The following is a 24,843-nucleotide window of genomic DNA, read 5'->3' on the forward strand; positions in this document are numbered from 1 at the left end:
GCTGTAATGGAGCAGACTGCACAAAGTTTCCTTTTGTAATGTGCACTACAGCCGAAACAGAAATGCAAGATTATGTTATTGCCAGCAGTTCTTAGGCTATTCTTCCTTCCTCCATCTTTGCAAACACAATCACAGACACACACCTATCTAATGACAGTATAATATAACTCATGTTGGACTTTGTCTAAGAGGAATAAAAACTGTTCAGCCTGAGGGCAAAATGTTAAAAGTTAAACTATCCCTCCGACTCAGCAGTTATCAACCATCCCTAAACATTACAAAAAGTTAGTTAAAAAAAACATCAGGCAGCTCAAAGTTGGTACAATGTGGCCAGAAATGTATGCAGACAGCTCAAGGTTTGATTTGCAATTCAGTGTGAGCTAAAGTGCATGTAAGCCTGGTGTCACACAATTTTACTGCACAATGAATAGAGCAGGTGTGAAGTCTCAAAGTAAGCCATTAATGCTCATTTTGTCCAAAGCTCCAAGTTTATTTTTCAGTTAAACACAAACTGACAAAAATCTGTATGTAATTACTTCATTTACTTTACTTTTACAATGTTGGAACCAAATTAGGTATACATTCAAAAGACCAATCAACATAAAAACAAGAGAAAACATAAAAGAACAAGATTTAACTGTTGCTAGGTAAATAGTATGGTGCAGATCTAATGAAAATCTCAGAGTCCCAGGGCGTCTTTCTGCACGTTGAACCCCAACAGAGCATTTCCAGCTTCCACACACTCTGTCACACATGGGGCTGAAAGAAAACACAAAAGAAGTGAGTGCAGCAGAGTACATGTGAGTAAACAGCTGATTTTAACCAGCACACACTATTAAAAACAACAGATATACACTTATGATTCTGGTTATTACCATTCTGGGCATGGAGCCATGACACCGCCTTCATAGCCAGAAGCTCCCACTCTTCCTGAGCATCCATCTTGAAACCATGAAGCCAGATCAGAGCCAGAATGGTGGCCCATACTTCCTGGTTCACCTAATTCACCAAATAAAAAAAAAACACAGTCAAGAAAAACATTGAACAGGCGCTCCAGGAGGAAAGAAAAATCAAAGAGAACAAAACAGCAAAAAGGAAAAATCTTACTACCTCACAACATAATGATAAAATAAGACACTTAAATCATTCCACATAAAAATGTGAATTAAATAATTGATGTTATTATATTTGACAATAACCCACCGATGCAGGCTTGGGCTTTTCCACCTCCTCGCTGGTCTTTCCCAGTGCAGCAGCCAGAGCTGGATCCAGCACCCAGCAGCCAGACGCCTTCTGGAGGGAGACCAGCTGCAGCAAAGGGTCTCTGGGTGGCTGCTTGGGCAAACAGCTTTCTGAGACTATCAAAGTGCAAGAATAAAGATCATCTTTGTGGATTATTATAACAGATTTCCTGAGGCTAAACATATTTGAGTGAATTACTAAAACATAGAAATGTGAGTCAGTGTAATCCAGGTCAGCATGCCAGTGTTTATATCTTCAAATTATATTATTGCTCCCTATTTAGAATCTGGCTATTTAGCTTTATTATTACCATTCTAGTTAGTTTTCTTGCATAAATTAGGTTTATAGTGCCAACTTTGCATGTCTGACTAAGAAATTAAAAGTTTTTTTCTGTCTTGACTTTGATAATTATGCAGATAATAAATAAAGAACCAGACAACCTGTTAATGTTAACATGCTAACCCTAACCCAGAAACCCACCCCCGCTCCCCCTCTATTTTAATTCAAGGTAACCCGCAACCCATCCAACATCAGCAGGTGCATCTTCAATAATATCTTTGTTACTTACCATCGGACTGGTAACAGTAGTCCCTCACTTAAAAAGAAAAAGAGAAGAAGGCCATTACAAAAAGGCAACCACAGTTGATACAAGGAACATAAATTGTAATACACGGAAATCCTCCATGTCTAAACTACTGGACCAGAAACTAGGGCAGAGTTTGATACAAATACAAAAAAATTAATTACATAAAAATTTTTTTTCATTCATTACACTTTTTCTTTTAAAATCTAATGGCTATATATTCAATAATGATTCATATTTCAACACAGCAACTTACAGTACATTATGAAGTTAATGAGGCTGTAACAAAAACGAATCATCAAAATCAGCCCTCACAAGTTCAATTGACTCCAGCTAGCAGCTTTTCCAGAGTTCAATTAAAAACAATTGAAATGAATGCTCATTTCACTAGTTTTTGTAGGAAATTAGTTTAGTTAGTTAGTTAATTAATTTAGTTATATTAATATTAACTGAGAAATTAAAAGCCTTTAATACAGGTTTTACTAATAAATATTGCCTATATAAAATGACAAAATAATTCCATGTTTAATTTTTGAGTTTGTTTTTATTTTCTAACGTCCTGCTCATGTCCCTTATATCCGTGTTTTTTACAATATCCACATTAGTCATACATTGTCCTTAGCACAAATCTAATGTGGCGCTTCAGAAACATCATATGATTTGATAACTTCATGTTCTGATACCAGCTGTACTAGCTGCCCCCATGCGCGCACACACACACACACACACACACACACACACACACACACACACACACACACACACACACACACACACAAACACACACAAGCACACACACACACACACACACACACACACACACACACACACACACACACACACACACACACACACACACACACACACACACACACACACACACACACACACACACACACAAAGCTCAATCTTCCTCACTTGCTGCATGTCGCCAACAACCAAAACACACTATTGGCAAATCAACTCCTACTGTACACACAGTATTTAACATTCAAGCTGCACAAAAATCAAAGTGCAATCTGCCACAGAAATGTGTTTTGTTTTAATCACATCAATTTACTTTTTCTATAGAAACCCACATATGTGTGTTAGTGCCATTCAGCTTTTTACTTACTAGGTATCAGACGAGAAATGGAATTACGATACTGCGGCATAGGCATACAACAGGCCATCATCCCTTCAAGATTTAAAAATAAAAAAAGTGTATGAGGTCATGACATGAGACTTAGCAATAAAATAAATAAATAAAAAATATTCAGTTCTTTGAAATATTCAAAATATCTCAAAAGTGCATGTGAACGTGAACGGATGTGCAAACCTGCTTTGAGCAGAGATCAAATGCCAGCTCTCAACTCCAAATGTAAAAAAGCAGTACGTCATCATGCTTCTCTACACTATTAATCACAGTCAGCTACAGTATAGTATCTCTTTAGTAGAGGGTTACCTTTTTGTGTGTGGAAATACTCACTGGGTGTTGGAACATTTCTGACCACCAGAGGTCCTTGAAGCACCTCGCCGTCTCCTTTGTTGACAGCAATGAAGGCAGTGAAGGCACTGCTCACTCCTGACTGGACACTGAGCTCCACCACCTTTTTCTTCACTCCTTCCTCTTTATCTCCTCCGCTCCCTCTCTCCTCCATCTCCAGGGAGCCAATCAGAGTCCGAGCAGCCAACCTGTGGACCGGTAATCTGCAGACAGAAGAGAGATGTAAACACATCTGCACAGAGATTTGCCATATTAGTTTTGCCATTAGTTGTTATCTATACCAGCGTATCCTGTTCAGGATCCTAGAGAGATGGAGCCTAACCCAACACACACTGAGTGAGAAGCAGGGTGCAGCCAGGGCAATGATATCATGTACAGGAAACCAATAGCACCTACTGTCAATACAGCCAATCTAAAGATGCCACATTACCTAATCTGCACATCCGTGATAGAAAACAAGAGCCCCCAGAGAAAACTCCACACAGAAGGCCCCAGCTACACTAAAGGCCTGTCAGCCAGGTCAGTAGTGGACACCAGCTCTGTATTCTGTCAAGAGCTATGTTCTCGAAGTATTCAGAGATTGATTTCTAGAGAAATAAAAATACTTTGTATCCGTGGGCCCTATTTGAATAGTGTAAACACAACAACAAGTGCAAGGTAGTCATGGCATCTGCCATTTTGGTTCATGTATGTGCAGCAGCGCAAAGTGCATAAGGGCTGGGTTGAAGTAAACTTTCAGCCAGTCACATCACTGGTCTCATTGCTCTGAAGCAGGTGAGCCAATCACAGTGATGCATCACAAAAGACTATTCTACAGGGAATCTAAGCTTTAATTGAGTCATTGACTCATGACTGTATTGTAGCATGTTAAAATTGTAGAGAAATAGATCCTTATGTTTCTTTCACAACACAGTTTACATGTTACCATCGTCATTTTGATATGTGAGTTTCATTTATATTTATGCAGCATTCTTTATTTCATTTGAATATAACAAAAACAATTCTATCATCCTGAGAAGTGTTTAAACCAAATACCTGATGTTAAATGTAACTTCACATGCTTTGTCAAGTATTGAACATATACCTGCAGTCTTTATTTATGTAAAAACACAATTCGTATCTTCTCTTGTAGCGTTAAGCATTTGACAGAATGATTACCTTTATAACCATTTTCCTAATTGTGGTGTCAGCCACTGAGCAAGTAATGCCAGGTATTAGGTATTCATATTCTTTTAATAAATACTGTCATGTTTCTTTCCCTTGCATCTTTTTCTTTTAATGTGGATAAATACATTAAACGTAACATTTGTAAGGTTAGGATCCAATATACAGCAGTGCTGTGTGACCAAAACCTTCTTTACCCAGTGTCCTCTGCAGGTTTGAGACTGAAGTGGAGCTGGTTCTGAGAGGGATGACCTGCCAGGCTGTACTTCACAGTCACACAGCCCTCCGCTGCCTCTGAACTCTGAGAAAGTGATCTCAGTGTTGGAAAACTCTTACTATCATAATTACATACAAATCACTGCCATTCAAATGTTTCAAACATGACACATCTATCCAAAGAGGTATTTCACTATGAGATGGTGCTGCTCTTACCTGTCCAGTGAGCTGGGCATAAACCAGTGACCTTTGACCCTGGAAAAGTGCTGTGATTGGTGGAGAGAGAGCAGTAACAGACACTCCCTTTGGCAAATCCCACTTGACTGAGATGTCCATCACAGCTGGTTGCAGAGAAAAACGCAGTGACTGCATCACCTGATGATGAGTACGTACACTGTTGTTTTAAGGTACTGGAACAATGATTCTTGAGTATAAATGTCCCTTTGCATTGTTAAATTTGACAGCTTTATTGTGTTTAATGTCATTCTTACTTTGGGTTGCATCCTGTCAGTATCTGTGATGAACTGAGCGTGACCTCCTCCTTCCTTGGCCAACCCGTTGATAAGAGCAGAGCTGGCCCCTTCCCCAATCCCAAAAGAGAAACACCTACAATACAGTACTTTTCGTTAAATAAACAAATCTCTAGAACATGGGACATATTCTGGGTATTGTATAGGTATTTGTTATGCTTTGTGTGCTTGTGGTTTTACCTGTGGGAACCTGAATTCTTCCTCACCAGATTTATAACTTCTTTGGTGTTCCCCACCTCTCCGTCAGTAAAGACAAATAGCTAGGGAGGAGAGTTTACATATCACTCTAAGTTACATCACACCCAGAAGCATGCAGCATGTGTTGAAAGTTCAGAAACACAAGTGGTTTTAACAGTAAAGTGTAAAGATCAAAGTGCGATAAGAGTGACCCTGTTAAACATAGAAAATTAGGTGTGTGTGTGTGTGTGTGTGTGTGTGTGTGTGTGTGTGTGTGTGTGTGTGTGTGTGTGTGTTTGTGTGTGTGTGTGTATTGCGTCTAGGTTGACTGGGAATGCAGGGCTGGCTGTAAATGTGTTTGAGGGGCTCAAGGATCTCTGTTCCTCCCAGATCAGCGCCCATCTCCTCAATTTTTTTCAGAGCCTCTTCCATGGTCTTCTGGCTGTACTCCACACTCTCACTGCCACCACACACATACATATACAAGCATTAAAGTGATGGTTCGGAGGAATTCACCCTAGGGTCCTTTGCACCATGACCTCGAGCCAAACACCCCCCCAGAAGCTTTTTTCACCTGGGTCTAACATTGGGAGAGTTAGCTAGAGTAGCGTTATCAGCTGAATAGCTTAGCGCAGGGGCTAATGGACCCACGTTTGTATCTTGTAAGTTACCCACTAATAATGCCCGAAATGATACCAAACGTCTACAAGTAGTACAAATAGGTTATGCTCTCATAAAAGCGATGGATTGGAAAGTTTGTAGAGTACACCAGAAGTTTATGAACACTTGCGCCTGCTCTCCTCAGCTCTCTGTTGCTGCTGCTGCTGCTACCTGCAGTTAGACAGTGCTTAGGGCCGTCTACAAATTACTACACCGAAAAGAGATACAACAAAAATATTTATTAATTTAATGATTAAATAAGGTAATGTCTCCAAACTTACCTCAATTATTACTTGTCTCCTGCTAGTTATACTACAGCACTTACTTTAAAAAAAAAGTTAAATTAAAAAATATTTTTGTTGCATCTCTTTTCAGTGTTGTAATTTGTAGATGGCCCTAAGCACTCGTCTCACAGCAGCAACAACAACAGCAGAGAGCAGAAGCCAGCAGGCAAGTGTTATTTACATAAACTTCTGGTGTACTTACAAACTTTCCAATCCATCGTTTTATGAGAGCATAACCTATTTGTACTACTTGTAGACGTTTGGTATCATTTCAGGCATTATTAGTGGGGTAACTTACAAGATACAAACGTGGGTCCATTAGCCCCTGCGCTAAGCTATTCAGCTGATGCAGCCTCGTTTGGCTCGAGGTCATGGTGCAAAGGACCCTAGGGTGAATTACTCCGAACCATCACTTTAACACCAAAAACAGGAACAAATTTGTTGGACTGTGTCATGAGCGAGTGACTTACGAGAAGATGTGTTCATGGTTGGACCCAAAACTGTAGATGTTGAAATAGCAGCCCATTGGTAAGCTCTTCAACAGGAGCAGCAGAGTTTCCTTAAGGGAAGAGAGAAAACATAGTGAAGGCCACTGTGTCAGAGGGACACTGTGAATGATTTAATGACAGAACTAACACATAATGAATACCCTGGCACTCTTTATACGGGCCCCATCCATACTGCCAGATCGATCCAGTAAGAACACAAACTCTCCACATGAGGCCACTGAAGACATCACAGCCTGGGGGAACTCAGGGTACAGGCTCAGCATCACCACTGGATCACCCATCAGAGAGCCTGAAACACAGAGGAGAGACAGAAAATAATCACAAATCTGGCTCTGTATTATTTATTCCAACATAAGTAATGTATCAGTTGGAAGATGATGATAATGAACTTCTTGCAAAGTAACATCTTCACTAATTTGCACTCACCAGGCTTAGCAGAGGCCTGTCCTGCCTCCACCACAGCAGTGGGCTGGTGGGCATCTTTGTAATAAATCAGCAGTTCAACATCTCTGTCGAACTTGTGTCCTCCAACCAACTTGACCTGCAGTTCACAAAACATACTCATAAATATTAATAAAGTAATTTATATCATGTTCTCAGTATTGAGGAATAATCACACAGCAGAGACATCAGCCCTCTACCTACCGTAGCCTGGGTTTGCTCTGTGTTGAGATACTGGAGAGCGTCCAGGGGACAGTTGGACTCTACTTTAGAGACTGGACGAGGAGAGGACACTCGAGCAGAGAAAGACAGACTGTAGGGCACTAGAGAGGCTGGAACAGAGGTCACCTGGATACAAACATCTTCACTTCCTGTGAACAAGATCAGATAGGTTTGAAATGATGTAATTGAAGAGGTAGTAAGCAATCAAATCCTTTGGTCCGGTTGTAACTGTGAATGACCCAGGGAGACTAGAGAAGGGAAAAGTGCAATTACAATAATATTGGCAGGGCTATCAAATACAATACTTTTAGTGATTTTGAACAAGGAACACAAATGCAGACCATTAAACTTTTTTTTTTTACAGATGCTGAAATTTGAAATCAAAAGAAAAACATGTAATTATATAAATAAAGCTCATTCTATGGTAAATATGCAAATGTGTAAATAGAAACACTACTACTTCTACATAAGTTTTATAATTGTAATTGTTTTTTTCATATATTTATATTTCAGTTCTGTCTGTTGACTGTAATTGTAATGATGTATGGCTGCATCAATTTACTGATAACATAAAATTATTTAAAAGTGCATGAACATGGTCACATCTCAGTACTTTTTGTTGAGTGGCACGACCATTTAGAGTACGGCCTACAATAGAGGTTCTAAGTCTAAGCTGAAGTTTAAAGTCCTGATGAAGGTGATGGCTGGGTTTCCTACCCTGAGGTTGGTAGCGAGGGTTGATCACAGCAGGCAGACAAAACCTCAGCCCTTCATCAGCCTGCACAGCCAGCTCAGTGACGTACTCCAGCCTGATGGAGGCGCTCTCTCCTGGACGCAGACTGCCCACACTCAGAGAGAATATATCTGGACTCTGATCACTCTCCTCCAACAGGAAGGCCTGCTGACCGGAGCTCAAAGCGTCATCATACTCCTCATGAGCCTGGAGAACAGATGGCACATGCGAGTAACATTTACTGGGTGTTCAGACTCTATTGTCTGGAGTAAATCTTTACTGTCCAGCTCACCTTCTGTTTCTCCTTCACCTCAGCTACAATCTCTGTCTGTCCAATCTTAGCACTGAAGTGACAGACAGCAGCATCTCCAGGCAGAGGGAAGACAAAAACAGCCTCCAGTGGTTTGTCCTCCTTGTTCTCATAGTTCAGAGTGGAGACCACTGTAGCCACATGGGCCCTCACCTCCAGCTCCACCTCCACGCTCTTCAGAGGAACTGACCAAGAAACAGGATAAAATCTTAAAAATGCACAAATGGTTAATGATACAAGTCAATGATTATACCCTACCTAATTATACTTATTTATGTTGTTTCCTTCTCTTCTTATCCATAACATTTTATGTTTAATTTTGATTAGAAAAACTCCTTTGCTGCCTCACTGTGGCCCAAACGCACACTTAATGGAAAACTATCTGCACACATGGAGACACACCAGCAAATTCAGAACCACTTGTTTATACACTCGTGTGACAGAACAGATAAAAGTCAAATATACAAGAAAATACTTTAACACAAGCAAACATATGCAGTAAACCATGATACTGTTGATTTCACAGGGTGCTAAACAATTAACATCTGTTATTTAGGTCTGAATGGAGACAAAGTAGTAAGGATTTAATGTTTGCTAACAACTCTTTACCTGGTTCCTTCTCAGCATTTAGCAGACCACAGCACTTCATCTTAGAACCTATGTAACAGAAAGGGAGATTTCCATTTTCTAAAACTATTCATTTGCATCTATTTCATGTTTTAGAGATAGCAAAAAAAAGACAACTACAGACAGTGAATATACCACAGACAGAACTGAATAATAAAGTCTTTTTCAAAAACGCCAACAAACTCCCAAAAGGTTGTTACATAATAATAACAATAAATAATCAAATAAGGAATAAGGAAATGCCTCTGCAGAAAAAAACTGAAAAAAAAAAGAGTTGTTCGATATCATTAGGCTACTTTTGCGTTTTCTTTGAGTTTTTGAGAAAGGCGAGACTCGATCCAATGAAGATTTAACAAAAAGATTTAATATGAAAATGACAAAAACAAGTTTTACGCTGCAGCGGACTGAAAAGATGCTTCTCCCTTGTGGATTCACATTTCCAGTCCCTAATAACCCTCCACTTGTTCACTTATGCTACGTTTACACGTGGCCGGCTATTTTTATAAACGGACATTTCAACCTCTCCGTTTTCAGAAAAGTGTTCGTTTATATGTAGCCTACCCGTATATGCCGTCAATGCAGTCAAGACCATGCCAGACCTGTAGGTGGCAGTGTAACAAGAAGCTCAAGCCCACGTTAACCAATCAGAATCCCGACAATAGCAACAAAAGCAACCAATCACATCCTCTTTCTCTCTCTCGGCTGCCTAAACCTCCGTTTGTCTCAGTTTACATGCAAACGTGCAAACGAAGATTTCCAAAATCTCCACTTTGGCCGGAGTTTTTAGAAATAATCGTTTTCTGTGATAAAAACAGGGTTTTCGTGTAAATAAGAGTCCAAACCGCAGGAAAATATCTGCGTCTTCCCTTCGTGTAAACGGGGCCTATATCCTCCTCGACATGTGGGCGGTTCCTTTTCCCCCACCTGGATTAAAACCATTCCCATTGGTCCTTTGATGGCAAGGTGGCATGTTGGGCGCATATCATTGGTTTTCTTCGTGGCCCAAATAAGGAGGGCATACCTCTAACATAAGGGATGTTTCATGTTACTCTTGGACATAGATGAAAGGTTCTAACGTGTGGATGTCCATTCTTGTCAAACTACAGGAATACATTTGTTTTTGTTCGAATCTAGTCAGCACGCCAGCAGGGGTTGGCTCCAAGACGGATAGACCAAAGGTTTCTTCCTGCCGTGTGACAAAAGCCTTGTGACAGACAAGATCTAATTATCTTGAGAAACTTAGGAATCAGTATGAAACAGAGAGATATTGATTGGGTCTAACAGTATTGATACAATCTTTCCGCCTTAACCCAGCTGCAGCGTATATCATGAATACATCAAAATATAAAAATACACTGACATCAAAGATCAGCATTGTTTTAACTTTTTAAAACTTAACACTACCAGTATCTGAAATCCTCCGATAATGCTTGAAATGTTGGTTTATGCATCGGTAGATAGATAAACTGTAAACCATACAGTGTATGCAACGATCCAATTCAGCCCAGAAAAAAAATCTACTTTAAAAGTAGATAGTTTATGTTCTTATTCCATTATGACTGATTGTCAAAGTAGATAATAAAATAAAGTTTTATGCCATTCATTCTCTGTATGTAGGCTATTTGTTTTACAAAAGGGTTTAACCTGAGCCAGGCCATAAAACAATGATAGCAATCATACCACATGCATACAGGATCAGTAATATAGCCTACAGCTGTTTAAAAAATAACAATATAGCCTATATATTTTTTCAAGAAAGACATTCAGAGGCAAAAAAGGGGAGGATATTTTAGCCTTTTCTCATCCTAGATTTAACAAGGTGAATTAGTGATGTTTCTTTAATCATGTTAGGCCTTGTCTGAATGTTTTTATTTTTTATTTTATTAGACTTGTCATTGAGAAATAGAATGTCATATGCTGCTGCGCTGAACTTACATTGCTCGCACCGTGGATGTATAACAAGTATGGACACGCACATTCCAGACTTCCTGTAAGGACCACGCCCATTCTGAATATGTCAGATCAACCAAGACACACACACACACACACACACACACACACACACACACACACACACACACACACACACACACACACACACACACACACACACACACACACACACACACACACACACACACACACACACACACACACACGGCCTATATATATATATATGTTTTTTTTTTTCTTGATGCTGCACTTTGATATGGCTCTTTGTAGCATTACCTATTTAAAGCTAATGTACTTGCACTTACTACTTGTTGTCTGGAGTTTGCAGCTTCAGGGTTGAATGCACTTAACTGTAAGTCGCTTTGGATAAAAGCGTCAGCTAAATGACATGTAATGTAATTTTTTACACAGGCTGTGTTAAAATGACCATTAAATTTAGGTTTAACTGGATTGCACCACTTTAACTTGTATTGAGAAAATAGTTGTACCAAATTTGTACTAGGGAGTAGGCTACAAGCTCAGGAGAACCTTTTTTTCCAATGAGAGCAATCGGCTACACTAGCTACAGTCTCTAAAAAATAGTTGTACCAAATATGTACTGGGGAGTTCAAAACGCTCAGGAGAGTACAGTCTCTAACTGCCACGCCCCGACTTGACAGGCCAGAGACGCACGCGCTCACTCACGCACACATTGGCTACAATGTCCATTTCCAGCAATCCTGCACTGTGAACATAAATGTTCCGCTTGTTCAGTATCTGAACCAAATTAAAAAGATCTAAACCGATCTGAACTCGTCTAAAACTTCCGGAGTTTTCTTTCATTCTTTTAACCATTCCAGATTTGACTCTATATGGGGGGGGAAACATTTACAACCAAGACATATTTGATACTTAAATAAATACCTACCTTTAAAGAGAATGATTAATCTGTCCAGGTAGTTTCCCCTTGCAGATATACGGCGTGAACTTTAACTTTAAACGTCACTAAACAGGACTGGACTAACCACTGCGGACAGCTGCAGTATGCCGGTTTGTCTGCACCTGGGGTACGTGGAAGGCTTAACCCGCTCTACTCTCCCTCTGATTGGCTAGTACTTGTTGCCATAGTTGATTGGGTTGGTTAGATTCTCAGGCAAGATTAGTGGGTTCGGTTAGGCTAAGCCAATCAGAGGCAGAGCAAGGCGGGTAGACACTTCACAGAACTGCCTAGTCACGCCTGTGAGATGCGCTTGATTCATGAAAAAGCATCGGGTGGCTGGAGCTTGTACTATAAGCTCGAGTTGCGAGTTTTATATATATATATATATATATATATATATAAGGAAATTGGTTTTGGGATTATTTCTCTGTGGTAACAATGCTTTTTGGCAATAAATCTTATACCGTTGGAAAGCCTGTTTAGTTCCCTTTCAAATGGTGCCCCATTTGGAACATGCATTTGTGGGATGAGCAGCAGAGCTCAGTATGTGGGTTGCGCGGCGCCCATGAAAAATTTGCCAAATCATCTCTGACAATGCCAAACAGCTTTTCTTTGCTGTTGCTATTGACTCTTGTTTTGAGCTTCTGGTAGCCCCAGGTGCTGACAATCAGGTGCCTGATTCTGCAACCAGTGGCAATCCCATATCTCCACAGTCTGGGATCAAACTCTATCCTCCAAGACGACAACGCTCGCCAATATGTCTTGTTTCTTCAAACTTCAATCATCCAATCCACCAAACGAGTCAATGGCAGAATAAGCTGTTTGGCATTGGCAGAGAAGATTTGGCAAATTTTTCATGGGCGCAACCCACATGCTCAGCTCTGTTTCTCATCCCACAAATGCATGTTCCTTACAAATGGGGCACCATTTGAAAGGGAACTAAACAGGCTTTCCAACTGTATAAGATGTATTGCGAAAAAGCATTGTTAACACAGAGAAATAATCTACCAAACACAAATTTCCTTACTTTTTGTTTTTAAGTTTATATATACATATATATATATATATATATAGTCTCTCAGAGAAACTCAAGGTTTCTTCTCACTCATTTCCTCATTCATTCATTCAGTCTATATCAGGCGCATTTTAATGCAGTTTGTTATCTGCATGAATAAAAAAACGTATTGGTTTGTTAGGCAGATTATAAAACGTTTTTTTCTCAAACATGTCATGTCCTTTTGTCGACGATCCCGTGGTTGAAAAAGCTGTATTAATTCACAGAGTTTATGTCGGTATTGAGTCCCGACTATAGATGTATTTTCATTTCCACATAACTGATTTGAGAGGTATTTTTTATTACAGTCCATCAGATATATAGATACCTTATCCGTCCTCATATCACTAACATCAACCATCGTGGAGAGGTCAACTCAGACATCAGGGTTACACTCAGAGTTTGTTAAACCTCCTTCCTGAAACGGACCCCTGGAGTTTTCTCAATTCAATAAAATGTATTTAAATAAACAAAGGTAAACGTGCAATCAGTTTAGAGTAATGTGTGTAGTGTATGGATGTGTGTAGGTGTATCAAAGTTAGAACGCAAAAGTAACTAAACCCAAAATCCAAACAAACCAAGCAACCTTGAGGAGGGAGAGAGGAGGAGTGACTGCCCAGTCATCAGTTCATCCAGGTATCAATCATCAGTCCTTATTAGCCAATCCCCAGATCCCAGCAACCAAAGGGACTTAATAGGTCTTGAGGCCTAGGAGCCGTCACAGGTAGCCTAACATACTGTATTATCTGGTTTTCAGTGGTAACTTCTGTCCTTGGCCATGTTTCCTCACTATCAACAAATTAAATCTAAATCACACATGAAAGCAGACTTCTCAGCCAAACAGCTGGTATAGAAAAAGTCAAATTAGCAAGCCATTGATCTGTGTCAAGTGTTGTTTGAGCAGGTTGTCACTGAATTTGAGTCACATTGCTGAGATGTAAGAAGAAAAATCCTCAAACAGACTGCAACGAAAGCAAGTGAATGCTTTTGGCCCATTTTCAGTTTTTCATTTGTCTTAAAATGGAAAAGATTTATTTAGCATACTCCATATTTTTCATTTAATGAAAGATTATATTTTTTGCATTTAATGACAGCTCCAATGAGCCTGAGGCAGCATGCACATTAAGATTCATGGTATATATTTTTGCTGAAAAAAAATCTCTTAGTTGAAATGACAAAGCCTTTCATTCTTTTAATGGGGTAGTAGTAGTAGTAGATTCCGACAGTAATATGAACAGGACAGAGAAGCAGAGGAACGATAGTTACATATTGTAACTCCAGATTCTATGAGTATAGGCGCAGCCCTCTAAGGCTATCGCTATTGGGTCTATCCCTTTGCGCTTGTGCATTTGTGAATAATTTCTTTCCCGCCCTTGCGTCCCGCACGGGCTTCAACTACGTCCGCAGAAACTGTATCTCACATGAGCGGACCTGTTGGTCAGCTCCCACATCAGCATTTTCTTCAGCTAATGTTATTGGAGCAGGTTGCCCGAATCTTAGAGGGCTGCGCCTATACTCTGGATAATCTGGAGTTACAATACGTAACTATCGTTCTATTTCGTATAGGCTTCGCCCTCTAAGGCTATCACTATTGGGTTAGGGCGAAGCTGATGTAGTCAATGCCACCTGCGACACAGAGCCCACAAGCAGAACAGACTAATTTCTTCCCCCATTGCAGGTGATTGTATCAGATAATGTTATTTGAAAACAAAAACCTGCCATGATAATGAATTGGCCTAATACTGATTGTAAGGCCCAAGTCATGATTGTGGGAGTGTATGATTAGTGATAAATTGTTATCATGATTAACAATTATGGGACACCCGCGTTCCTCTCAGCCACCCAGTGCAGGAGGGATGAGGACTGTATGTAAAACACACATGCAACGGTGCATCATTTGTCATTGAGTGTGGATAGGACAGAGTGGGTCATGGAGGGCTCGGACATATCACGCAGATAGAACTGGATAAATGGACATGGGGATGCCCAGGAAGCCACTGCGCAGATGTCGGCCACTGTCATGCCCCTGAAAAGGGCCGCCGACACTGACAGTGCCCTCGTAGAATGCGCTCGGACGCCCTAGGGTGGCTCCGCGCCCTCTATCTTACAAGCCTGGGTGATAGCCTTGTGCAGCCAGTGAGACAGATGCTGTTTTGAAGGTGCCGCGCCTTTTGAGTGTCCCATATAATGTACAAACAGCTGCTGTGTTTGCCTGATGTCTGCCATGCGTAAAACATACTGTGATAACGCGCACACCGGATACAGACGGTGAAAAGCTTCCTCTGCGTTGTTGTCTCGAGGGGAAAAAACCCTCGAGGGAAAACACCCTCGACCGAAAAGAGCTCGTTAGAACTTTCGGTGTGAATGAAGGGTTTGGCTGTAAGGTGGCTGCGCTCCTGCTCCCGCCCCCTCTAATGGAGAGGCAGGAAGGTGAAACTGACAGCGCACATAAATCACTCACTCTCTTGCCTGATGTCAGGGCGAGGAGAAGTGCCGTTTTTAGCGACAGCATCCTGAGGGAGGCTTGTGCCAGAGGCTCGAAAGGAGGTTTCCCCAGGGCTCGGAGCTACAGGACTAAGTCCCATTGGGGTGTGAGAGAGTGCACTGCGGGTTTCTGTCGTCTGACCCCCTTCAAAAATCGCTTAACCAGGGGGTGCGCAAAAAACGTCCTCTCCCCATAGCCTTCGTGGCAGGATGAGATGGATGCTGCGTAGGCTTTGACTGTAGATGGAGCCAAATCATGTTTGGAGATAAGTTAACACGAGGGGCAGGGGGCACAATGTGGGATCTGCACCCTTCTCCGTGCACCAGCGCTGGAAAGCAGACCATCACACTACATAACGCGCCGTAGAAGAGGGGGCTCTTGCGCCCTGGATAGTGCGCACCACTGCAGGAGGCAAGCCTAGTCTCTCCAAGCATTCCTGCTCAGCGGCCAGCCCCATAGCCGCTGGCTTATCACCGGGGGGGGGTTGAAATACTGTGCAGTTCAGCTGTGACAGTGCGTCCTCGTGTCATGGCAGTTGTCGGCACGATGACACGCTTCCCCGCTACTACAGGGGTGAAGTGCTTTAACACTTTCAGTGGAGGAGACCCAGGGATACTACCACGTGACTCGCAGACATCATGCCCAGAAGACGCATCACAGACAGCGCCGACACTGTTGTGTGTGGCATGGTGCGCAACAGTAGAGAGTACAATGCGTACCGCCTTGGCGCTGACAGCTTGGCTCTTATGACAATCGAGTTTATGTCCATGCCCAGATAAACTATCATCTGTGTGGGGACCAGTGAGCTCTACTGTCAATTTATGGTGAAGCCCAGTGTCTGCAGGTGCTGCAGAACTTCCCGAGAGGGGGCCAAAATGAGCAAATCGTCCAGATAAAAAAGGACTCTGATGCCTTTTTTGCATAACGGCTGAAGTGCAATCACCATGCACTTTGTGCAAGTGCAGCACGCTAGTGAGTACCCGAACGGCAGCCGATTGCATTGAAGCACAGGAATCTCCTGTGTCTGAGAATAATTTGGATGTGGTAGGGCTATGTCGAAAGGGGCAGTGGCCGGTCGCTGCTGTGTGGGGCGGGAGCGGCCACTGGTCAGTGTCTTCCTCATCCCGCTGGAATAGCCGGGGGGAGAAGGATGCCAGCGCGGCACCGCTCATTGTGAGTGGGCGTCGCTCCCGCTGTCTGCATAGTGAGAGAGAGACGGAGCTCCGCGTGCAGCAGCGGGCCAGTGTGTGTTTGTATGGGGGACGACTGTCATGTTGTCAGCGCAATGTTCAGTGGGAACAAAAGCTGCTTGGTTGAGGGGAAACTGCTCTTTAGATGGATGGAAGTGGCCCTTAAAAGGGCCGTTGCGGACGCTCTCCGCACCCTCATCATTGAGGGTCATTGCCACCGTCGCCGCTGTTTACTGGGTGGCTCGGGGGGTGGGTTGGACCAGGTGGGGGCTGCCCTCATGGTCTTCTGGCCCCGTGAAGCCTGCCGGTTAGGTGGAGCCGGCTGCCGCTGCAGGAGAGGGGGGCCGGGCGGAGAAGTGGAGGTCGAGGCCTGGGAGGACACAGCCGCAGCAGAGGCTGTGGGGCGTCTACTCTTATGGCGGTTGACGTGACAATGGCACTGCAGTGGGGGGGGGGCGCCTTCCAGGAACTGAGCCTCTGTAGCCACTCTGCTTCCTCGGCCGCCTGATGAAGGTGGGACATGGCTGTCTGTAGGCGGTACTGAGCTCGCATCTGACCTACGTGGGTAGCTGCGACATGTGGAGCCAGATGTTGATGAAGAGTGGACAGTGCAGACAGAGCAGACTGAAATATCGGTTTCTACGTGTTTATGCCTATGACTTTTTAATCATGGAGGGTTTATTGTAGGCTACTTACAGTAAAGAGTGTAGCGTTAGTTCATCTGCGCCAGCGGCAGTAAATAATGTATAATCTGTATCGTTTCCAATCAGTTACCTGTGATGCGTGAAGTAACGCACACACATCGGCTCTGCTGCAATAGATTATAATAAATAATGATATTTGAATTATAGATATATAGATTATAATAAACAATGATATTTGAATTGTAAAAAGGAAAAAAGAACGGGGTTGGGTTTAGGAAAAGAAGAACGGGGAAAGCAAACATGACTCCCGGGAAATGAGCCCTGGTCTCTGGGGAACGCCAGACAACAACTGACGGTTGTTAAGGCAGAGGCGGAGTGGCAATCGGGAAAGTCTGGACAGACTAACCTGCCGGCTGCCTGCCCGCGAACGGACGCTGGCTGCCCGCGGACGGACGCTGGCTGCCGGCTGGCTGCCCGCGAACGGAGGCTGGCTGTCCGCGGACGGACGCTGGCTGCCCGCGGGACGGGCCGCGCTGGCGCTGGCTGCGCGAACGGACCCTTGGCCGCTGCAGCGCCAGCGGACGGACGCTGGCTGCCCGCGGACGGACGTTGGCTGCCCGCGAACGGACGCTGGCTGCCCGCGAACGGACGCTAGCTGCCCGCGAACGGACGCTGGCTGCCGGCTGGCTGCCCGCGGACGGACGCTGCCTGCCGGCCGGTGGCCTACATAATTTCCCGGTAGATGTTTTGGTTCCACTCCGCCGCTGGGTTAAGGAAAAGGATAACGGGGAAAGCAAACGTAATTCGCGGGAAACGAGCCCATGTCTCTGGGGGACGCCAACAACGGACGGTTGGGTTAAGAAAACAACAACGGGAAAAGCAAACTTCAAACGCGGGAAAAGATCTCCGGTCAGCTTGAAAGTCCTGCGTTTTCCCCTCACACCAATTGCCAGAGTGATAGAGAAATGGCTCTGCCAATTGCTATTTGGCAAGTGGGCGGAGTCAAACGTTTAGCTCCACCCACATTGAGCCACTCCTCGATCTGCGTACTGCAGTCAGGGCTTAAGGCCTTTTTATAGTTGTGCGTCGAATCGACGGCGCAGGGTCAGGCGTAGACGCAGACCCCTCTGCGTCTACGCGGGACCCTACGCCGTAACCTGACGCGCACCTCTCGAAAAATGTAACTACACGTCGCGGCGACGCACGTAGCTCGGCCGTGGCTTGGTAGCATTGCATTTCTCCCGACTCATTTCCTGGTTCTCCTTCTCCATAAACAATATAAATCAAGGAGAGGGTTAACTTTTCCTGCTACTTATTTCCCACTGTGGTCAGAAAGGACAGGGGAGACACTTTGTTTCTCTCACTATGACTCTAGAGTCGCTACTCGCTCCGTGCTCCGAAGGTAATCGCCGGCACTCTCTCACTTCTCTCTACCACACACTCCCCACACACACACACATGCGGCTCGACGCACACACCAGCGCACAAGTATAAACATCAGGCACTTTTTAAGGCTACGGCGAGAGCTCTGCGTGGAGCCGACGCACAACTGTAAAAAGGCCTTTACTCTGTGTGTGTGCGCAGAGTCGGGCATTGCTGTTCAGAATCTTCCATAAGGGCCGTTACAGAGTCAACGCGAGCAACGCGAACAAGCAACGCGAGCGACGCGCTCCCTTTCATAGTCTAAACAGTGGACGCAAGTAGACGCAAGCGTCACGGACGATGCATGAAATGCAATACACCGCCCACGCAACAGGGGGTAGCAGAGTGCTCCACGGTGTTCGGTCGGCAGAGCCAGACCCTCCCGGAGAGTGGCTCTTGTCAGGGAGCAGCTGGCTGGCTGACTTCTTTTTATCAGATGCTGGCGTGTTTCCCCACCAGTACAGTATGCTACGATTGGGTAGCACTGACCAATACATTAATAAAAGGTCGCGTAAACATGGTTTAGCAGGTTTTAAAAATATATAAATACATTTGGGTCTCTCTCTCTCTCCCTCCTGTTGTACACTATTTCAGCCTCTTGAGGAGGGCACACAGCATAGACACACACACACACAACGTTGATACATACCGAAAAATGTGACTCAGTAGTCCTATGTTTGATGAATTTGCTCAGCTAAGTTGATTCAATATTTTTGGATAATGTACAATATAGTATCCTATATTTAAATATAGGGCACTACTACAATACATACAGTGTCGCCCCCACCGACAACGCATAGTATTGTGCGCACCGGCACGTCGCGTATCAAAAACTAGGACGACACATTTGGCTACGCATACGTTATTTTATAACAGTATATTTTCATATAAAAGCCCATGTAGGGACAAATGGAGATGATAGAAAACATCTGAATGTGCTGCCTAAACTCAACTCAAGCACATTAAAATTGTATTACCCTTTGTAACCATTTCAAATTTACCCATACAACCAACATAAACTCTGACTTCCTGTCTGACCAAAACCTTCTTTACCCAGAAAAATTATTGTAAGTAATTCAAATAAGAAATTCCCATGTTCAAAAAGGAGTAGGAATAAGTTTAAAAAAAAAACATTTCCTACCCCCTTTTTTCTACTTTTCTACTTTATTTAAATATAAAACAATTTGATGCTTCACTTATTTATACATGTTGACATACACATACATGTATCTACCTACCTACAAGCACACATGTATACACATAGACACGCATGCATACATACTGTACATACATACGCACATACACATTTTTTTCTTTTCCATCTATCTGCTTTGTTTCCTTCTAACTACATCAAACCGAATAATAACCCATCCAAACTAGACATCTGTCTATAAATTGCAGGAACGTCTTTCTGTCTGTGTGTGTGTGTGTGTGTGTGTGTGTGTGTGTGTGTGTGTGTGTGTGTGTGTGTGTGTGTGTGTGTGTGTGTGTGTGTGGGTGTTAAGCGCATATCTCTTGAACCGTTAGTCCAATGGATTTCAAACTTGACAGGTGTCTTTCTACGGGCACGAGTAAGTGCAAGTTTGATGTTGTTTGGATGAGAAATACAAAAGATATTGTCAGTAAAAGAAGCACACATTGGCTTTTGCCGCTCTAGCCGTTGGCCACTCCCTCTCTGCTCACTGAGTGAGCATTGAGCAGGATCAGAGACAGAGAGAGAGAGAGAGCAGCGGAGTTTTGGCAGCTGAAATGTGACATACACCTCAGGCCCACAAAAATGTGTAAAGTAGCAATACGTTAGGCTAACGATCAAACGACAAGAGACAACGTCTCTCTCTCTCTCTCTCTCTCTCTCTCTCTCTCTGCGTGTGACAAAACAGTCCGGTTCTGGTGGTTGATGAACTCAGATATGTGCTGATTAGCTGTCATAATGGGCCAGGTGGGTAATGCACTGCCATGAGTCCATGACGCTCATGTCTGATTACTCCACATTGTCATTGTGATATTTTGTGATTATATTTTAAATCTGCAGCGTTCTCTATCAGGTAAATACAGTAGTACAATGTCTGCCTCTGATGTAGACGTAGCCTACACTGTAAGTCAGTAGTATGTAGTGGTTTGGGGTCCTTCTGTAAGTAATTTTGGGGTACATTTTGGTTTTGAAGAATTCTACAAGCAGCAATACCACAGGCTAAGCAACCGGCCCATTCCAAACAGGCCCATTCCAAACAGGCTCATTTTCAACGGCCACCGCACTAGTAGTATATGAGCCCAGGAAGTGTGTGTGTGTTTGTGTGTGTGTTACTTGTCTAAGTTGACTGGGAATCCAGGGCTGGCTGTAAATGTGTTTGAGGGGCTCAAGGATCTCTGTTCCTCCCAGATCAGCACTGATCGTATTAACTTTCTTCAGAGCCTTTTGCATGATCTTCTCATCGTACTCCACACTCTTATTGCCACCAGAAACACACAGATGGAGGAGGTCAGACGGTGGATGGTTGTGTAACACTACCATTTACTATGTAGCAACTAGGAATTCACATCCAGTCTTACACACACACACACACACACACACACACACATATTCATAAACATTGACATTAAATATAATCAATGGTTTTGCAGAATCAACCAATATCAATCATCTGTCTGCCGATAGAGCTGACATGAGATACATATTTGTGTGGACTGATTGTCATGAGCGAGTTACTTACGGGAAGATGTGTTCATGGCAGTCCCCAAAACTGTAGATGTTGAAATAGCAGCCTATGGGTAAGCTCTTTAACAAGAGCAGCAAAGTATCCTTAAGGGAAGAGAGAAAAGATAGGGAAGGCCACTGTGTCAGAGGGAGACTGTGAATGATTTAATGACAGAACTAACACATAATGAATACCCTGGCATTCTTTATACGGGACCCTGCCATACTGCCAGATCGATCCAGTAAGAACACAAACTCTGCACATGAGGCCACTGAAGACATCACAGCCTGGGGGAACTCAGGGTACAGGCTCAGCATCACCACTGGATCACCCATCAGAGAGCCTGAAACACAGAGGAGAGACAGAAAAATGACCATGGATCTGGAATTGTGTAATTTATTCCAACATATGTAACGTATCAGTTGGAAGATGCAGATAATAAACAGTCTCACCAGGCTTAGCAGAGGCCTGTCCTACCTCCACCACAGCAGTGGGCTGGTGGGCATCTTTGTAATAAATCAGCAGTTCAACATCTCTGTCAAACTTGTGTCCTGCAGCCATCTTGACCTGCAGTTCACAAAACACACTCATAAATATTAATAAAGTGATATATCATGTTCTCAGTATTGAGGAATAATCACACAGACACATCAGCCCTCTACCTACCGTAGCCTGGGTTTGCTCTGTGTTGAGGTACTGGAGAGCGTCCAGGGGACAGTTGGACTCTACTTTAGAGACTGGACGAGGAGAGGACACTCGGGCAGAGAAAGACAGACTGTAGGGCACCAGAGAGGCTGGAACAGAGGTCACCTGGATACAAACATCTTCACTTCCTGTAAATAACATGAGATAAGTTAGGAGTACTGTAAAAGACATTACAAAGTGAGACTATTTGGTCCAGCAGAAGTTGTGAATGACCAGGGAAAATCTCCTTAAATTTTGTTTTGGTAATAAACACTGAGTGCAAACAAAAACAAAGTTTGTTTACAAGAGAACTGTGAAAAGCATTCATAAGCAATTTCGGCCAGCATAAAGTTTTCTTTAATATTAATATTGATTTTAGTGTCTATCTGTCAGCACTATTGGAAGACTATTTCCAGCCTGTAAAACAAGTTGTGAGATGATGTGTTATGCCAGTGTATTGGACATTGCTTTTTTTAACCAATTCTTAAGGGCAGGTGTGATCTGCATTAAGCTGAAAAAGTGTGGGCTGCCTGAGTTTCCTACCCCGAGGTTGGTAGTGAGGGTTGAGCACAGCAGGCAGACAAAACCTCAGCCCTTCATCAGCCTGCACAGCCAGCTCAGTGACGTACTCCAGCCTGATGGAGGCGCTCTCTCCTGGACGCAGACTGCCCACACTCAGAGAGAATATATCTGGACTCTGATCACTCTCCTCCAACAGGAAGACCTCCCTACCAGAGCTCAAAGCATCATCATACTCCTCACGAGCCTGGAGAACAGATGACATATGGGAGTAACATTTACTGTGTTTGCTTTGTTTTTAGGCTCCATTGTAGTGAGTAAATCTTTACTGTCCAGCTCACCTTCTGTTTCTCCTTCACCTCAGCTACAATCTCTGTCTGTCCAATCTTAGCACTGAAGTGACAGACAGCAGCATCTCCAGGCAGAGGGAAGTTCAAAACGCTGTCTAATTGTATGCAAAGCAGGATACAATTAGTGCCTGATAGCAATTACAGCTAACATAAGCCTTTGCATTTCAAGTTTACACGAGTACAAAAAAAGTAATGGAGAAAATCTAACTATCTGTACCTGGTTCCTCCTGGGAAGTTAGCAGACCCCAGCAGTTCCCATCATACCTGTACAACAATCAACAAGAAGATTTGAGGACTTCCTGCTGTAGTGATGAAAGCTAACAACTACTTACATTCTGGATGTTCTTCAGCAATCAAAATTAGTTTGAAATATTAGTTAGTTATATATTAATTACATAATATTAGTTATAAAAATTGTATATATTTATTGTCATCTATAACTAACTATAATAAGTATAAACATATTTTCACATGAATGTCACATAAAAACATTATAACCAGTATGATTACAACCATGCTATGATCACAGGACTTAATGTGAGAAAAAACTACAAAGAACTATAACAATCCCACCAAAATTATAATATAATTATTTTGTGTCAGGTTACTGCACCAAGTAATCTATATAAAATCTCTCTCAACATCCTGTAATCTACTGTATCAATCAATACATATGGGCTAATGTAACAGTAATCAATATTATTAAACGGCTTGGTTGAATGCTTGATTCTTATTGGTCAATCACTGCATTCTGCGGTCTGCTAATTCTCTATAACAGACCATTGATAAGCATTACAGACCATTGCCATGTATAGCAGAGCATTGCAATGGACGCAGAGCCGATAACTCAGGAGGACATCAGTCACTCCGCAGAAAAAACACCGGTTAATGTATCAGCTGTAGCAAATAAGCAATACATATTCCCAAAGAAGGATGGGTGGAGGGCTGCTCCTCTGTGTCACACCTCTGACACTTTGTGTGTGTGTGTGTGTGTGTGTGTGTGTGTGTGTGTGTGTGTGTGTGTGTGTGTGTGTGTGTGTGTGTGTGTGTGTGCGTGCGCGCATGCATGTGTTTGTGTGTGAAATAGAAAAATGGAACACACGCTGCTGTCCTTCTATGGGACTGTGGGCACAGCTCTTACCAGTCACGTTTTCCTGCTTAATCTGGTGAGACGAGTTCCCATGTAGTGCTGATGCTAGGGCGCCCATTTTACATTGAATGTGCTGACACACTCAAATGGGGTGTGTCTGTGCTGGCTCCCCTGCCTGCCGCTGATTCAGAGCGCTTAACCTTCCCAGCTGGCCGCAGGCGGCACGTCCTGCAGACAGGCTGAAATAACCTGAAACAGACAAAGCTGTTTACATGTTGCAGGGTTAATTAGTCATAAAAACAAAAGAATCAGATATTTTTTTAGAACAATTACTGGCCCTGTGAAAAGAGCTATATAATGTCTTCAGTGGCTCTGAAGGAGATTTTAGCATAAGAAAATCATTGAGTTGCATAGTGGGAATTGTAAAAGCTGGTGTTTTGTGGGTTTTACCCATACTTGGGACTGAAAAGGTTATCTTGGCATCTGCTGCTTTAAATTTGAACATTCTTTGTTAAATCTGGCTCTTGGTAGCCCACCAATGTTATGGAATTGCAATACTAAATTGCTGGACAGATCAGCACCAGCTCTGCTTACCAACACATTTGAATGTTGTGTGACTGGAGACATAAACGTTTATCCTGCAAAGCCTACAT

General features: G+C 43.0%; 2 protein-coding genes across 2 annotated transcripts; both read right to left on the minus strand.

The window, feature by feature from the left end:
* Window positions 1-465: 465 nt before the first annotated feature.
* LOC120573866 (von Willebrand factor A domain-containing protein 5A-like) lies at window positions 466-12,193 on the minus strand. Its single transcript, XM_039823752.1, has 19 exons — window positions 12,045-12,193; window positions 9,167-9,214; window positions 8,540-8,742; window positions 8,232-8,454; window positions 7,497-7,663; window positions 7,278-7,392; window positions 6,992-7,140; window positions 6,813-6,901; window positions 5,716-5,858; window positions 5,402-5,483; window positions 5,183-5,297; window positions 4,908-5,066; window positions 4,673-4,776; window positions 3,294-3,514; window positions 2,940-3,002; window positions 1,811-1,837; window positions 1,204-1,358; window positions 876-999; window positions 466-759 (listed from the first exon to the last, which is right to left on the minus strand). Exons 2-19 carry the CDS (start codon window positions 9,204-9,206, stop codon window positions 680-682), a joined length of 2,259 nt encoding a protein of 752 aa, XP_039679686.1. The 5' UTR covers window positions 9,207-9,214; window positions 12,045-12,193; the 3' UTR covers window positions 466-679.
* Window positions 12,194-16,993: 4,800 nt separating this feature from the next.
* On the minus strand, window positions 16,994-24,644 carry LOC120551403 (von Willebrand factor A domain-containing protein 5A-like). The gene is made up of 10 exons (XM_039788830.1): window positions 24,641-24,644; window positions 24,391-24,439; window positions 23,318-23,364; window positions 23,092-23,195; window positions 22,775-22,997; window positions 22,214-22,380; window positions 22,000-22,114; window positions 21,742-21,890; window positions 21,563-21,651; window positions 16,994-17,354 (listed from the first exon to the last, which is right to left on the minus strand). Exons 1-10 carry the CDS (start codon window positions 24,642-24,644, stop codon window positions 16,994-16,996), a joined length of 1,308 nt encoding a protein of 435 aa, XP_039644764.1.
* Window positions 24,645-24,843: the final 199 nt, after the last annotated feature.

Source organism: Perca fluviatilis, chromosome 2, assembly GCF_010015445.1.
Source record: "Perca fluviatilis chromosome 2, GENO_Pfluv_1.0, whole genome shotgun sequence".
NCBI lineage: Eukaryota > Metazoa > Chordata > Actinopteri > Perciformes > Percidae > Perca > Perca fluviatilis.